Here is a 17,289-nt window from a genome sequence, read left to right as displayed (position 1 = left end):
TTGAATAAATGATATTTGAAAATAAGTATATTTTTCTTTCTGAGTAGCCTTCTGGAAAAAGTTCACTGAATATAGTATCCAGTAATAGTTTACTTTCCTAACTTGTACTTATTTTAAAATCTCATCAGCAGGGAATTGAAACAGTGCAAAACGCAGAAAATCTGACTTTCCCTTGTTTTGATTTGCATGTCCACTTATGACCATCATTTTTGGGGAAACTTTCCACTTAGTATATCAAAAATCAATGCTATGAAAGTTCTTTAAAAGGTTCAGCGGTTTTTTTGAGTCTCTGAATGATTACAGCATTCTGTAAATCAGCTTCTTCCAGTGTGAGTGTTTCATCTAGCAATTTGAGGAAAGGAAGAGCAGTTGCCAGGGAAAAGGGAGGACTCCTCTGAGATCCCTGGTATTTTTCGATGAAGTCTTTGATGTGGCTTATCCTATGAGAAATGTAAAATTTTTGGACAATCCTTTTCCCGTTGGCTAACCAGATCTGTATATTAGTGATGGGTTCCAGATTGTTTAGTGGGACAGCAGACAACTTATTTTTATTCTCAACTTCAATATTCTTAGCTTTAGAAACAATTTTTGGTGTAGCACTTCCCAGTCTGTGACCTTGTCCTGAGAAGGGCTGGAACACAGGCTTTGTTGACATACATACTTCATTTTTCTTATCTTCAACTTTAACATCCACCTCCTCTTTATCAAAAACTCCCTGTAATTCTAAAGGTAATTCCCCTTTTTTGATGGAGTTCAGAAACTGTTGACTTGCACCATCAGAATAACTTCTGAAATCATCATTGACAGTGAATCCATTTTTCCATAATTTTATACTTAAATCTACCTGTTTCTTTTGTTCAGTGGGAGACAAACATTTGGCACCAACCTTCTGAGCTTCCTCAAAACGGCTGTCAACAAAATATTCACAATTTGTTTGTTGACTATCACTAAGAGGTTGGTGGTCAGATCCTGTTTCACAAACCCATTCTTCCTTTATACTTTCAAGATTATCCACTTCTTTCATTCTTTTTTGTTTTACTCCCGGCGCGGCCGCTGGAGGGGGCCGCGCCGCGCTGTCGCCTCGCGGCCTCGGTCTGTCTGCTCAGGGGCCGCAGGCGCCGCCGCCGCCGGGCTGGAGCCCCTCAGATGAGGAGCACCGCCGCCCCCAGGCCCAGTCGAGCTCGGCGGCCGGCAGCATAGTATTTTAAATATACTTAGTATCACTGACAGAGAAGGCAATGGCACCCCACTCCAGTACTCTTGCCTGGAAACTCCCATGGACAGAGGAGCCTGGAAGGCTGCAGTTCATGGGGTCGCACAGAGTCGGACACGACTGAGCGACTTCACTTTCATTTTTCACTTTCATCCATTGGAGAAGAAAATGGCAACCCACTCCAGTGTTCTTGCCTGGAGAATCCCAGGGATGGCAGAGCCTGGTGGGCTGCCATCTTTGGGGTCGCACAGAATTGGACACGACTGAAGTGACGCAGCAGCAGCAGCAGCATCACTGAACTGTACACTTAAAAATGCTTAAAATAGTTAATTGTTATGTATATTTGGGGCTTCCCTTGTGGCTCAGCTGGTAAAGAATCTGCCTTCAATGCAGGAGACCTGGGTTCAATCCCTGGGTTGGGAAGATCCCCTGGAGAAGAGAACAGCTACCTACTCCAGTATTCCGCCCTGGAGAATTCCATGGACTGTATAGTCTGTGGGGTTACAAAGAGTCAGACACGACTGAGCGACTTTCACTTTCACTTTTCTTTCATGTATATTTTACAGTATAGTTATTTTTTAATCAGTTGAGCATGTTTGTGTGGATCTAGCTGATCCTTTTTCTAATCCCTAAATTAGGTCCTTCCCACAGTTCAGCATAGCTCCAACTTTAAGCTGGAACCTTTATCTTTTCTAAGGTGATAAGATAGATTTCCCTTCACTGAAATAATATTCTCTCTCCCACAAATAAATATATATGACATAACCAGTTAGTGATCCTACCCTTACTATGAGAAGCAAAGTTGAACACAGTCTTTCAGAAGTAAGAATACCTAGGTTTTAATTCTTGGACATTAGTCAAGTCACAAACCTCAACTTTCTTCTTAAAATAGCAAGTTTGTTTTAATGATAATCAAATAGGTCTCGAAAGTGATCTGTAAACGGAAATGCTCTTCAGCTGTCATGCATTGTTATAGCCTTAGCTCTTAAGCCTCAAAATCAAAGTAAGCTTTGCTGCAGCTTAAAACCAAAGTTCCATTTGTCTCTTGCCATTTCAGAGTTCTCTTCTTAATGGACCTCGGCTTTGCAGGCCCAAAATCTAATTTGGTCGTTAAACCAGGAGTGTCATTTGGGACCAGACTTATGTCATCCATGATATTAAGTGATTAACCTGTAAACAAACAAGAACACTACGACACTAGTTCACACTAGGGGATTGTGACCTATATCCAGAGCTCCTCCTTTCCCAGGATCAGACACTCATGACCACTCATGATCAGTCATCAGAAAGATATTGTGGGCAATTGAGAGCAAACAGAAGCAAACTGCATTGAAATATTTTTAACTTAGGTTAAGAAAGAGCAGTAAGTCATGTCCGACTCTTGCGATCCCGTGAACTGTAGCCTGCCAGGCTCCTCTGTCCACGGGATTCTGCAGACAAGAATACTGGAGAGGGTTGCCATTTCCTTCTCCAGGGGAACTTCCTGACCCAGGAATTGAACCCAGGTCTCCCACATTGCAGGCAGATGCTTTACTGACTGAGCTACATGGGGAGCTTTATTAAATATTCTATTTCACAATCAGAAGCACGCTACAGATAAAAATTGTCCATTGTCTCCAGGTTCAAGTTCCTTTCTCACTGGAAGGTGCTGGATACACATTGCCAATTTTCTTCATCTCATCATGGATTTGGGCTTCTTTTGTTGGCCACCAGCCTCTCAGACTCCCCCTACCCGACCCGGCTGCCCTTCTGTACACTCCTTGTTTTAATTTAACACCATTCTGGCTATAGTCAAGTCCTATTTCATCTGTGGAGCAATTTTGTCTTAAGATGTGTTTGTATATATGGTGATCTCATTCATCATATGTTGACTTCATTAGAAAACTCAATGTTCTGCCAAGATTCATCAGTCCTTAGTTCCAGGGGACCACTCTGATGGCTCTCCTCCAAGCATAATGTATTGGTAATATACTTTATATTTTCTCCCCAAATTTCTCAGTTTCACTCTTGGCTCACATCATGGTCTTTCAAAACATCTGGATGAAAGTCACCTTTTCTCAGAGGTAATTGGTTTCTTCCATGTTGATAAGGTCCCCAATACCTTGTCTGCTGCTGCTACTAAGTTGCTTCAGTCGTGTCCGACTCTGTGCGACCCCAGAGATGGCAGCCCACCAGGCTCCCCCGTCCCTGGGATTCTCCAGGCAAGAACACTGGAGTGGGTTGCCATTTCCTTCTCCAATGCAGGAAAGTGAAAGTGAAAGTGAAATCGCTCAGTCGTGTCCAACTCCTAGCAACCCCATGGACTATACAGCCTTACCAGACTCCTCCATCCATGGGATTCTCCAGGCAAGAGTACTGGAGTTGGTTTCCATTGCCTTCTCCATACCTTGTCTACTTACTAGTTTTAATTTACTGCCTCCACAGTAAGACCATGTATATGTGAGAATCTCAACTTTTTTAAAAACTGAAGTATAGTTGATTTAAAAAATTCTGTTAATTACTGCTGTGCAGCAAAGTGATTTACTTACACATATTACATTTTTGTATTCTTTTCTGTTTTATCATAGGATATTGAATATAGTTCTCTGTGTTATACAGTAGGTTTTTATCCATTCTCTATATAAAAGTTTACCTCTGCTAACCCCAGCCTTCCACTCCATCCCTTCCCCGGCCCCTTTTCCCTTGGCAACCATCAGTCAGCCCAGTCTGTGACTCTGTTTCATAGGTATGTTCATTTGTGTCATATTTTAGGTTCCACATTTAAGTCATATCATATGGTATTTGTCTTTCTGACTTCACTTAATGTGATCATCGCTAGTTGTATCACTGCTTCTCATAAAGACCAAATAGTGGCCGAGAGGTTTTATACATGAAAAAAACCTGAGAATAAAGCAGATCTATTGGAAAAAAGTATTGGATTTGGGACCTGATGGGAACTGTGTATGTGTGTGTGCAGTGAGAGGGGAAAATGAAGGGAAGGGAAGAGCAGGTATTTTGGGGATCAGCACTGCTCTATGTATATTATGCCTTCTGTTCCGTCATGCAGTCTTTCCACAGGACCGAGGTCTCAAGTTCTGGATTTGGGTCCCAGCTCTGTCATTTTCCAGTTGTATGGACTTGAGTAAATTACAGCTTTCCACATTGAAAAAGTCAGGATAATACCTACGTCAGTTTTTGTGAGGGACTAGTAGAGAGTATGGGCTTCCCTGGTAGTTCAGTGGTAAGGAATCTGCCTGCCAATGCTGGAGACTTGGGAAATGGCAACCCACTGCAGTGTTCTTGCCTGGGAAATCCCATGGACAGGGGAGCCTGGCCGGCTGCAATCCATGGGGTCGCAAAAGAGTCAGACGTGACTTTGTGACTGAACAACAGCAAAGTGGAGAATGTAAGTACAGTCTGTTTATTTATTTTTGGCTGCGCTGGGTCTTCGTTGCTGTATGCTGGTTTTCTTTAGTTGCAAAAGTGTTACCACAGTGGACCATGCATTGTATCTTAAATTCAAATATAGCAAGATTTATAAAAAGGTAAAAGTTCACTGTGGCCTGGAAGAGTTCAGTGTAGTTTACCAAAAGTAGGATGGGGTTGGGTCTTTAAGGCATGCACTGAATTGACTGGGAGTGGGGAAGGGGTACATTCAGGAAAGGACTAGAGCCCGAGCCTGTGTCAGGGAGAGTGGTGGGCACAGGGCTTTGGTGTCAGTGGCTTTGCTGGAGCCAGGGGGCAGGAGAGGAGGTGACGGGCCTCAGTTTAGTGGTGGCAAACAAGAACAAATCTGAGCAATGAAGGACTCGGCTTATGAAAAAGGGCTTGGTGACTGGCTTAATAGTGATAAATGAATGGGAGGAAGGAAAGGCACTTGTAAGAGTTTGAGCCCAGGGTGTGATGGTGGGAGATGGAGATGACTAACAAGAACGAGTGATCTCGGAAGGAGCACCAGTGGGGACGACAGGACATATAGCTGTAGACAAGCTGAGTAAGAGGGCTCCAGCTGAAAGGTATGATGGCATTTCTACCTTGTAACCTTTCAGTCTCTCTGAGACACTTCAGAGTGACACTGAGGACGGGAAAAAGATCTAACACGAATGTTGTAAGCAACTCAGGATACTACAGAGGGGACCAGCCAGATGCTAGCCTCCACTCTGGAACTATCTATCACTACTGAATTTAGGAGAAAATTTCCTAACTTTTGTTTTGCTAAAAAACAAATGATTTTGCCTCATTTCAGTGGCTGGACGGAAAGTAGGCCCTCTTTTTTTTTTATCTAAGAATAAAGCCAGGATGCAGAGTATTACTGGCTCTTCCATGAACTTATAGCAGGTAAATCATTCACTAAGAAAGTGGCAATCCAGGCATGGCTGGTGCATGTTTGGTCTCCTTCCAGTTTCCCGTTTGAATTGAAGAGCTTTCAAACAGGATTAAGTATGTAAATAATAGTTGGCAGTTCCACTGTTTGACACGAGAACTTTAAAATACCTTATGTTCCTTCAGCTTTGTTCCGGCCTGTTTCCATGGGGTGTAGATTTACCTGGGGATAGAGCCTAAATTTCAAGTTCTTGAAACTCTGAGCAGTGTTTCCTCATCTGTGAGGCAAAAGAAATGGTCTCAATGACCTGTCCTCTACTCCAGAGTTCCGACTCCAGTATACAGAAGCAGAATGTACTTTGGGGAATTTATGCGTGCAAATTCCAACTCTCACCACCAGATGGCACTGTTGCCTGTTAACTAGAAATAGGTTGGTGACTTTCTGGAGACAATTCTGAACGTCAAAATTTGACCTCCTTATTCTAATTAATTCAACAGACATTTATTGAACATCTGTATGAGCCAGGCACTAATGCCAGCTGCTTTGGATGAAAAAAGATCATCACGCCTTCATAGTAGTAGAAGAGAAAGGCATGGAAGCAGTCATATAGCAGTGCTCCAAAACAGGCAACAGTAAGCCAAGGAATCTCCCAGAGAAAAATCATCTTAGGTTAGAGCATGGCTTCCTTGGGGTAACTTCTCTGTCTTCTGCATCCTATACCTAGCATTCATCAGCTTTCTGAAGTCCGTGATCTAAAGTCAGCCTTTGCTGCTAGACTGAGTTGTGAGAGGAGGGCCCGTGTACCTCGTGTGCTGCCACATTCCCAAGCTTAACACTTAACAGTGGTAACAGCAACCATTCAGAGATTACCAGTGTATCAGGCGCTGTGCTAAGCCCTGCCACATTCACTACTGCATTTAATCTTCCCAGCAACCTAGGCCACTGACATTGTCCCCACTTTACAGATGAGGAAACCATAGTGGCAAAACCATGAACCCACGTCTGGCTCAATAAACAGTAGGATCACATCCCCTTGAGCCACTTTTAATAACTTACATAATCTGAATATCAGCCTATTCATCCACCCTAATTTATCATTCTTTTCTTCAGGGAAGGTTCATCTGTCCTAATTTATCACTCTGTTTCTTTACTCATTTTCTCCTGATTACTCAATACTCACTAGTCTCAACATTTTGCTCCTGTTCTTCTGTTCTCTGGCATGTCTAGATCAATTTCTCTCAAATTAGTATTCATTTAACAAAATCAATAATGTGTTCATCCATTAGAAAGTTTCTGAAACTTATCAAATTTCTTTTTCTGTAGAAGGCTTATCCTTAATGAAATTATTGTTACGACTGCCTACGAGCAACTCTTGTGTCTACTGGAGGCTGAGAGGAGTTCCTAGTAATAGCATTTATTTTTTTCCTTAATTTTCAAATCCGCTTACAAAACAAACAAGCACACAGTAAACAGCTTTTAAGTGATCTTTGCTATTTGCAATGATCTATAAATATTAAATACTCCCAACAAAAAAATGGTTCTATATAGTGAAATAAAATATTCCCCCAAACCAAAAAATAAAGCCCATGAACTATATGAAAGTGACAAATTCTCCACATCTCAGTTCTCTCAATTTTGTTGTTATTGTTTAGTTGCTGAGTCGTGTCTGACTCTGACACCTCCCACCTCCCATGGACTGTAGCATGCCAGGCTCCTCTGTCCCTGGGATTTCCCAGGCAAGAATACCGGAATGGGTTGCCATTTCCTTCTCCATAGCTTTTATTTTTAAAGCACATTTCCCATAGACCCATATCATGATCTATAAGCTAGATAGGACTGTAGTAATTACCTAGTCCAATCTCTTGTTTCTAACTAGGAGAAAACTGAGCAAATCCTGGTTTGGGCCAGGTTATTTAGTCAGTGTGGAGTGTGAAGTCAAGACCATGTTGTACCCTATTGTCCAATAGTACTAATTTATGATAACTGCTGCCTCTCCAGCATTAATTTCAAAGACCAACATTTCAAGTCTCTAACATCTGTTGGCGTCTACCGAATGACTGCCCAGGTTTCAGTCCCAAACCTACAGCTTTCTCTACCCATGTGACCTTGGGTTAATTACTTAAAACTGTTTGTATCTCAGTGTCTTTCTCCACAAAACAAGGATCACAGTTCTTAGGGTTGTTAGGAAACTTAAATGACTTTATACATGAAAAGTATGTGGCACACAGTACATACTCAATAAATTTTTAGCCCTTATTCCCTCTTTTCTTGGAACTACTTGTGCTATTTCAAAGAACGATGGTTTTTCCCAAATTGAAATAAATACAAGACATTTGATGTGTTCATTTATTTTAATAACACTACATTTACCATGTTATCACCATGGAATGTAAATTCAGGTTAAACAAGAATTTCACAAGTACAACAAAGCATTCTGTGCTATACCAAAGTTTGTATAATGTCTGACCAAACCAGCTGCTCATCAATGACTTCCATTATAGGCATTTCATTTAGTTGATGATTCTTTTGGAGAAAATAAACATACTGCCCACATTTAAAGTGTTTTTCATTTACCTTTGCATTAGCACTTAAAATACATGTTTCAAAATAATTTAAAATTATTCTAATATAACAGCAGCAAAATATAATTCTGCAATTACAAAAGAGCTAAAAGGGATCTACAAGTTAAGTTACTCTCATGTTTATAACTATGATTCTAAAATAAATACTACTTCAAAGTGGCTCTGTTACCAGCTTTTTAGGTTTGGTTTAAAAACACACACAGACTTGCAGGGAGGTTTATAATGTTGTATTCCATGCACTGTTCTGAAAGGGTTCCTCAAGAGCCAACCAGCCCTTGACACAGTACTCAGTCCACAAGGCCGTCAGAAGGTTAAATTAACTGGGGTAAACAGGATTCCTACATTACATCAAAAGCATATGATATTCTGTAGCAACTGGGAGCATTTTCAGGATTGGCATGTAGTCTTCTTTAGAACTAATTTCAACAGAAGAGGTTAAGAAGGCGGACAGGTACCACTATCAAGTGTATTTAAAAGTGACATGTTTCTTTTGTGCTGCTCTGACTTCCTGAGTGACCTACCTAGTGAACTAGTCACCAGTAACTTGGTCACCAGGCAAATCAAGCCTGCAAGAAAGGAAGCCAGTATTCAAATTACCATGTTCTTGTCTGACCCAAACAATTTATTTTCAGCATAAACATATAACCTCAATATGAGATGTCTAACTAAAGCAAGCACCACCAACAAGACCAAGACAGCATCTCCTCTTCTAAGGTTTAGGTTTTCCCCAGAATTCTTGATACAGGGAATAGCCCATACCTAAAGAAAAAGAATGCTAGTTAAGCATTTAAAAATCTTCTTCAGTATTAGAAAATTAAAAGCTGTTCATAAAACATCTAAAAGTAGCACTCTTACTAGCATATAATACTTAAAAGGAGAAAAAGACCCTAGGCTGCTTACATTCTTGCTTTCTTAAACAATTCAAATTTCTAAAATTCTTTTTACACAGTTTCCGAAGTATTTTCGTATGATTAGCTCAGATGGCTAAAATATCAATATTTATCTGGCAACTTTAATCTCTGGCAACTTTAAAAGGACTCAATCTTGCTGTATAAAGCAGATAAAGTCAATGAATTATAAAGCCTACAAAAGCATGTAGTATCTTTTCCACCTTCAAAAACTCAATAAAACAGCCATCATGTCTCTTCCAGATGATGGATCTTACTACAAACCCTATTTGCATATATAGACTCTTCAATGACATTATAATGGGCACTACTATCTTTTCTCTCTTTAAAACCTTAGTAAGATTATTCATCATAGATAGTAAAACTATACCACTACTTGAACTATTTTTATTCATTCAGTTTTTAGGTGAAAATGAGTAAGTTATATTTGCAAACTGCTTCAAAGTCAGTTAAAAGTATCTACCTTGTTTTATTTACAAAGAAATCCATTCATGGGGAACCAAAAATTTGAAAATGTCCTGTAGGAACCTACCAAGGGTCATGGCTCCCACAACAAAGCCTTGGGCTGCCACACGCATGTGGATCAGGTGAACAGACATTTTAGTATTTCCCCTGCTCTTCAATCTATATAATCCATATGCGACAATCGCTGCAAAACCTGCCATTCCTGTAAAAGAAATAGTCACAAGTTATGTCAGATACATTGGGGCAGGGAATCAAGATGAGTTTATTATCAGGTGATGTTCTATTTTTTATAAGGATGCTTTAGGAGACCATTACCCAGCTAAGCATACAAACTGAGGTTTTAATCCCCACCCCCACCCCCATTCAGAATTAAAAATTCAAAATTGGTAGCAAACAGTAGCAGATCTAGAAAATCAAGATCATCTTTAAAGTATGGGCTTGTGAAGCCAGTAAATAAATTCCTTTAAGAGTGCTAGGGGAACTGTTCTCTGTCCTACTTCTATCCCTGAAGGAAATCAGTTAAGGGAATGCAGTAGAGACTGTAATAAACCAAAACTGTGAGTTTATAACAACTCTTGAGTCTTGTGAGTCCTTGCAGCAAATCACTGAAACTGATGGTCGTCTTGGGGTCGCAACACATTCACTGAAATAAGTCAATAAAACAAGATGTCTGAATTTGGAGAAGAATTTTTTCGAGAGTTATACCAATCTAAGCACATTTCAACATATGAAAAAATATTAAAAAATAAATGCTTCATCAGGAAATGCTTGATGAATGAAACAAGTTGCCCACACTTCTACTGTGTTAAAGCTTATTAGATCATCAAAGTCAAACTTACCAATGGGGACAAATGGTGCCTCTCTAGCTTTTCGGATAAGTTTAGATCCCTGATCTTCATCATATGAAGAAAGAGAAATATCTGTGTCGCTTGACATAGTGACTGAAGAATCTTCCTGAAACAGAATTTCCATGAGGTTCTGCAGTTAAAAGCATACTTTTTTATAAGATTATTCCTTTAAGTAATACAAAAAAAGGGCAAGATACTAGCCTGATTATATGAATAGCAGGGTGAAAAAAAGATTAATTTCCATAACAAAGGGACCAAGGCTCCATTCTCCCTTTTCGGTCTTTTTTTTTTTTTTTTAACACAGGAAGCTAATAGGCATTTCATCACAGTGAAGTAATAACTCAATTTCACCTTAGTCACAGTCACTGTACTTAGATTCCTTCCGACTGATCTGAACAGATGATAAACTTCACCCACAGATTTAAAAAAGGGAGTCAGACATAGTATATAAGTGCACAAGTATCTCTGACTGATGTTAATTACAATAAACTGTTGTAATTGACATCAGTCAGATGTCATTTACAGATGACATCAAAAAGTTAACGGCCCATCCCATTATCTGCATAGTCTTAGCTTATGAATTTTTCATGTGCATCACACTCCCTCCAGTAATAAATGGCTCTCATTCAACACTTTGCTATTCAAGGGGTTTAATAGTAATCAAGGTTCTCAAAGAAAATCCAACTCTAGACGTGAGGAGTAGTGTTCAGTTTGAAAAGTGAAATTGTCCCTCCAAGCCACCATCCTCACTGGCAAGAGTACAGTTCTGTCACCTGACAGAGAAGACCTTAATCCAGATGAGCTGTAGTATCACACAGACAGAATCAATTAGAACTAGGGCTTCCCTGGCGGCTCAGCCGGTAAAGAATCTGCCTGCAGTGCGGGAGACCTGGGTTAGATCCCTGGCCTGGGAAGATCTCCTGGAGAAGGGAAAGGCTACACGCTCCAATAGTCCATGGGGCTGTAAAGAGTTGGACACGACTGAGCGACTCTCACTTTGACTTTCTCTTCTTTCTTATGCTCCATTACCTAACTTAATGAACCCTTACTTTGTTTGAGCTTTTATTATACACAAGATTCAAAAAGCCCGAGGTTCAGGATGCTCATTATATATTTGAAGAGATTAAAATGTAAACACTGAAATAATGTTTCATAAATTAGATTCTTTTAAAAACATGCCAGAGTGTGTACACTTTGCCAAGAGCATAACAGAGACAGTGAGAATTTAGAGTGTGATATCTTTTAGATAAAGTTTGGGAAGTTTCAGAGAAATATTTGAGGTTGGCTTTCAACATACCACATAAATGAGGACTTCCCTGGTGGTCCAGCAGTTAAGACTCTGCACTTCCACTGCAGGGGGCCTGGATCCTGGCCTGGGAACTAAGATCCCACATGCTGCATGGTGCAGCCAAAAAAATCCAAACAAAGAAACCCCAAGATACTACATAAATCGACTAGATGGTAAGATTAAACTATTTTAGGCCAGTATGTTTATTAGTTCCCTTCATAACCAATCTAAACCTCCCAAAGGCAAACATTTCAAAATCTTTCCTATTTTATCACAATTCCTCCTTCTACCTTCCTCACCAATCCCACATTCTAATTAAACTTATTGTTTGTTGAAAAATATTACTTCAAAATTTATTCAACTATTAAAATTATTCTCAGGCAATTAGTGAAATTAGTGAAAAATAACAATTACACACATTTGTAGAGTTTCATCAGTAAGAAAAGTATCAAGCTGTATCTACATAAGTGCTAATTTCTCTTTTAATTCTTACATTGCTCAATGAAAGAACACATGATAACCTGAGTAGGTTTTGGATCCTTGCGACCACATGAAAAAAATCCACTATATACGACAATCCACTTAGATAACTAATTGTCCAACAGATCAGTGTAGCGAAAGTTTGCTTCTCCTTCCTTGCAGCAGTTTGTATGGATAGGCCATTTGATTGGGCTTTCAGAAAATAGTCCCTGGGGTAAGAATCAAGGTATGAAGGAACCATGTAGTCATTATTTGTCTGAAGTGACTAAGGATAATTTGCCTCTGATACAGAACACCTTGTGTGCAGCATAAAAGAACGGGGAATATTAAAAGTCCAACACATCACAAAGTTAATTTGTTATCCTATGGTTCAAATTCTATTTCTAACATGACATATATCTATAAAACTCCCTGAGTATAAGATTTTAATAATTCTCTTCCTAATCACCTAGAAGTTTCTCCAAGTATTCATGATTTACAGCCACCTAAATAAAAAATGGTTAACTTTTAAAGTATCAGGGTCAATAAGTCACTTGAGAATAAAAACCCAAGTATCAATCCATGCCAGTAGCCTTATTTTACAGATGGGAAAAGAAAGCTTATGAAGGGTGAAATAAACTGCTCAACAACAGGAATCTCTGGCAGGTCAGGATTAGAACCCAGCTCTCCTAATAAACAGTTGTGGGTTCTTTTGATTGACAATATATTGCCAGATCATTTGTCTTATTATGCTGGTGTACATTTAATCTGAAAAAATAGAAAATCCACTTCTTAACAGATGCCTGCATCTCCTCCTTTGAACTGTGAAAAATGTCTGTCATGCCTAAAGTTAAATGGAATCTTCTTCCCCAGTGACTTAATTCATCTAACAATTTCAGCTGTAATTTGAATATTTTTTCCCCTAGCATCACTTCTGGATTTCCTTTATCTTTTTCTTAACCACCCACAGCAACTGACCCAGATCTGCCAGAAAGTTGAACATGTACCAAAGGAGGCACCTAAAACCACATACTCAACGCCAATTTGGAAAACACGAATTATTCTGTAAACTAAGATACTACTGAAGACCTTTCCCAGTGCATGGGCACCTAGCAGAGGCGTAAGGGAACAGGAGCCGCCCCGCATCACGTGATGTAAAAAGACTTAAGGGTCTTCACAGCTCCTCATTTTTGTCACAGGAGCTTCTAACAATGGATTCCAATTTTCATTTTGAACCCGTCAACTGTCAACCCGTTTTAAACGGCGGTCAAGTCCCCTCCCCAGGAGATTCTGATTCAGATGGTCTGGGGCAGGTCCCAAGAAATCTATATTTTAAGACCCGTTCAAGAGATTCTGGTGCACAGGGAATCAAGAGAACCACTGGTGTACAAAACTCAAATACGTTTGTCATGCTGGGGCCTGGTACCACTTATACATCACAACTTTTCATCCCAGGCACTTCTGGAAGCATAGATTCCATCCATAGGGGTTACCCAGAAGAGGAGAATAATTGATTCCCGCCCCGGTAAAATAGGCGAATAAACCTGCCGAATCATTTCGACTGCTCCCAATTCTAATCCTGTGCTATGTTTTGTAATCTCTAACTTGGCAGGTTTACTTTTGAGGGAGAAACGTAAATTCTGTCAGAGGCGCTTGATACCGGCCCTGGTCCTTCTTACCTTCCTGAGGCGGAAGAGAGTCGCCAAAGGTGGCAGAGAATACCGGCCCGGGGAGAACAGGAAGCCGATGGCGGGAAGGTCGTGTAGTTTTACGCCCTCCCCTCAACCCTTCAACCTTCCTCCCCTTTCCCTTCCTGTGACCTTGTCAGGACTCCATGGCCGGACCGCACGCCCTCCCAATCCCTCCTCACCCACCCACTCTCAAAGAAGTCCCGGACACGCTCGGGCCAACGGGCTCCGCGAAGTCGGCCCCAGCCCGGTGCCTCCCCAGATGCATCCCCGAGCCTTCCAGCTCAGCCGCGATTCGCTCTACAAGCCTTTTCTGCATCCCCTCATAGCTTCCGTACGCTCTCACCAGCCCTCCCAGGCACCACGAAATGAGGCCTGAGCCCCGCCAACCAGACTTCGCCCCTTTCAGCCCAGGCATCAGTCCCCTCTCCCAGTCCCGCGGCCGCCAACCCTCCCAAGGTGCTCTCGACGCGGCCTCACTTCTCCCCACCCCACCGCCCGGAGTCACTCGACAACCAAAGTCCGCCTGCATCACTTACAACTTCAAGACGTTTCAGGTTCCTACCGGCCTCTGACCCCACTCCAGCACCCGCAGTCCAGCCGGCTTCTCCCGGTCCCGCCTACGTCCGGCCTCAGCCAATCAGAAGCCAGCAACGGGCATGCGTGAGTCGAGGCGGGAGGATGGGTGCGTGCGTGAGTGTACGCGATGGGTGGGGCGGCCCAGAGAGAGCCTCGGATTGGCTGGGGCGACGTGCGCGGGCGGTGACTTCTCGTCCCTGGCTCTTATGTACGGGTTGCATCAGAGGTGAGAAGTCGGCCTCTTAGGTACGGCGGAGGACGTTCGAGGGTTCTTCTCGGCCCTTGGCCGGGAGGAACTTGACATTAGCTTCGCTGTTTTCCTCTTGGGAGGTGGCGGCAGCGAGCATCAGCGAACGCAGCGAGGCGGGGCTGAGGCTGAGAGAGTTAAACCGCGGCCGATCATTGAGACTGGGCTGCGGGTGAGGAGGGGCCGCCGGCGGCTTTAGGGCGCTGGATCCACTCTCATGCCCTGGCAGTTATCGGCCGCGAACAGGCGCTATGGGCCTCTGAGCTTGACGCTTACACTGTAGTCGGAGGCAGCCGTTCATTACAAGCACGGGTGACTCCATACTGACCGGCGTGGTTTGCCTGAGGAAAGAAGTCACAGGCACCTTATAACGGTGAACTTCCTGGGACAGAACCCCTAATTTGTTAGTAGATCACTCGGTAACTACCTGGCGAATTGGCGCAAAGCATCAAGCACTGCCATGAGGACTGTTTTCTAACTAAACTAGAATCTCTGGCTATAACCGTGAAACGAGGCAGACTGCCAAGGGCTCTACCCCACAGGTAGAAGCTCAGTGTCATAGGCTCAGGATCTTGAAAATATTTTGTCTCATAATTCAGACACAAGTAGGAAACATTCCCTTGTGGCTCATCTGGTAAAGAGTCTGCCCACAATGCCGGAGACCTGGGTTCTGTTCTTGAGTCGGGAAGATCCTCTGGAGAAGGGAAAGGCTACCCACTCCAGTATTCTGGCCTGGGGGTCGCCAAGAGTCAACTGAGCGGCTTTCACTTCCACTTCAGGAAACATTCATTCTGAGTAGGATAAAAACTTACCTTGGTTGTGTGGAGTGCTTTCAGCTCCTTGCTGGCACGTGTTGTGTCAGGTTTGTGGCGTTATCTCCCTGAATGTTCATAATACAGACTGTCTTTGAGCTCTGGAGGGCCTTGGTAATGCTAAAAGAAGCGACAGTGGATACAAAGGTCTTGAAAGTTAAGTCTGAAGATCAGAAGTTGATTTAGGGTAATTAAAACAGTAAAAGAGGGACTTCTCTCGTGTTCCAGTGGCTTAGAGTCTGTGCTCCCAAAGCAGGGGACCTGGGTTCAATACCTGGTCAGGGAACTAAATCCCATATGCAGCATCTAAGGCCCAGTGCAGCCAAATAAATATTTAAGAAAATAAGAGAACGTGATATTTGAATATGAAAGCCATATTCATAGGTAATGCAGAAGTCATCAAGTCCCTTGATTCTGGAAATACAAAGGCTAACTGTAACAATGACCATGGCCTATTCTTTGAATCAAAATAGTGTTAAGTTTGTTTACTAATTTCTAGAGAATGGGATTTGGAGTCAGGCAGACCAGTGCTAGTCCCAGCTTGGCCATATACTAACCATGACTTTGAGCATTTTCTTCCTTTGTAAAAAGAGGATAACAATAGTAGTGATTAATGAGGAAACAAATATAAAGTGTAAGTTATTACTTTAAAAATTCCTGTGATATGCATTGTGTGGAAAGAGGCAGACTCTGCCCTATTTGTGTAAGAAATGATCTCTTTCTGATTAGTATGTAGAAACCAGAATCTTGGTAAATGGTAATGATAACTATCAGACAATATAGATTTTAAAAAGATTATTCTGCTATTCTTTATTCAGTACCATAAGAAAACAATAGTGACAACTGATTTAACTATTAAAATTTTCGTAATACAGACATTATTATTTTTAACGTATAACATGTATTATTTCCTTCTTACTCTGTGTCATTTCAAAGAATAATACAGAAAACTAAAATAATTCAGGTTCTCATGTATTAAATTAATATTCATGTAGTTTATAGAAAGGCAGCACAGGAAGTGTCTGCCAGTTTGGGCTAATTTCCCCTCTTTAGAGAGTCTCTCTAACTTTTCATGCTCCAAGGAGCTGTCCACATATGATCATATCCACTATAAAAGAAATGCGCTTCTAAACTTAGACATCTATTTAGGTTACGGCTCAGCTTAAAGCTACATAATCCAGTTTTAGACATCCTTAAAAAATATTGTGTGATCTTTGTGGCATTTTGTCTAAAATCTTAAGACTTTTGAGAAAAATTGAGTATGAGTATTTTAAAAATAGAAATGAGAGTCAGGGTCACCAAATACTGGACATGTATATTGTGCCTGGTGTTGTGCTGGACTCAGAAATTAGACTCAGTTCCTTCCCTGAAGTAACTTATAATCTGATTAGGTCAAAGGAATAGGTGTAGAAAGCAGTCTGTGAGAATTGCTTTGAGTGGAAATCCTGGTAGATAACATAGTGAGTGAGCTATTTCAAAGTAGGCTTCTTGGAACTGGGGCTTGAATGTGTGAACTTTGAAGGATGACTAGCGTGTAAATAAATTGGAAGAATATTCAAGAAAAGGAAACTGGGCGGAGGAATAGAAGTAGACTGTGGCATTGTAGCTGCGGTATGAAGGACAACGAGTGGGGAAAAGGCAAACGCTTGTGACTAAAGCACCGTCAGAGAGTAATGGAAAGGAAGCTCAGTGGCTGCTGCTGCTGCTGCTAAGTCGCTTCAGTCGTGTCCGACTCTGTGCGACCCCGCAGACGGCAGCCCATCGGGCTCCGCCGTCCCTGGGATTCTCCAGGCCAGAACACTGGAGTGGGTTGCCATTTCCTTCTCCAATGCATGAAAGTGAAAAGTGAAAGTAAAGTCGCTCAGTCGTGTCCGACTCTTAGCGACCTCATGAACTG

General features: G+C 41.7%; 2 protein-coding genes across 2 annotated transcripts; both read right to left on the bottom strand.

Moving 5' to 3' along the window:
• Positions 1–218: 218 nt before the first annotated feature.
• Positions 219–1,024, bottom strand: LOC128048231 (UBX domain-containing protein 2A-like). Its single transcript, XM_052640622.1, has one exon. It carries the CDS (start codon positions 1,022–1,024, stop codon positions 248–250), a length of 777 nt encoding a protein of 258 aa, XP_052496582.1. The 3' UTR covers positions 219–247.
• Positions 1,025–7,857: 6,833 nt separating this feature from the next.
• Positions 7,858–14,359, bottom strand: HIGD1A (HIG1 hypoxia inducible domain family member 1A). The gene is made up of 4 exons (XM_052640636.1): positions 14,294–14,359; positions 10,311–10,425; positions 9,539–9,673; positions 7,858–8,857 (listed from the first exon to the last, which is right to left on the bottom strand). Exons 2-4 carry the CDS (start codon positions 10,405–10,407, stop codon positions 8,808–8,810), a joined length of 282 nt encoding a protein of 93 aa, XP_052496596.1. The 5' UTR covers positions 10,408–10,425; positions 14,294–14,359; the 3' UTR covers positions 7,858–8,807.
• Between the last annotated feature and the right edge of the window lie 2,930 nt (positions 14,360–17,289).

This window comes from Budorcas taxicolor, chromosome 1 (assembly GCF_023091745.1).
Source record: "Budorcas taxicolor isolate Tak-1 chromosome 1, Takin1.1, whole genome shotgun sequence".
NCBI lineage: Eukaryota > Metazoa > Chordata > Mammalia > Artiodactyla > Bovidae > Budorcas > Budorcas taxicolor.
Note: the sequence above shows the minus strand (reverse complement) of the source record. Positions and strands in the feature narration are given on the sequence as shown.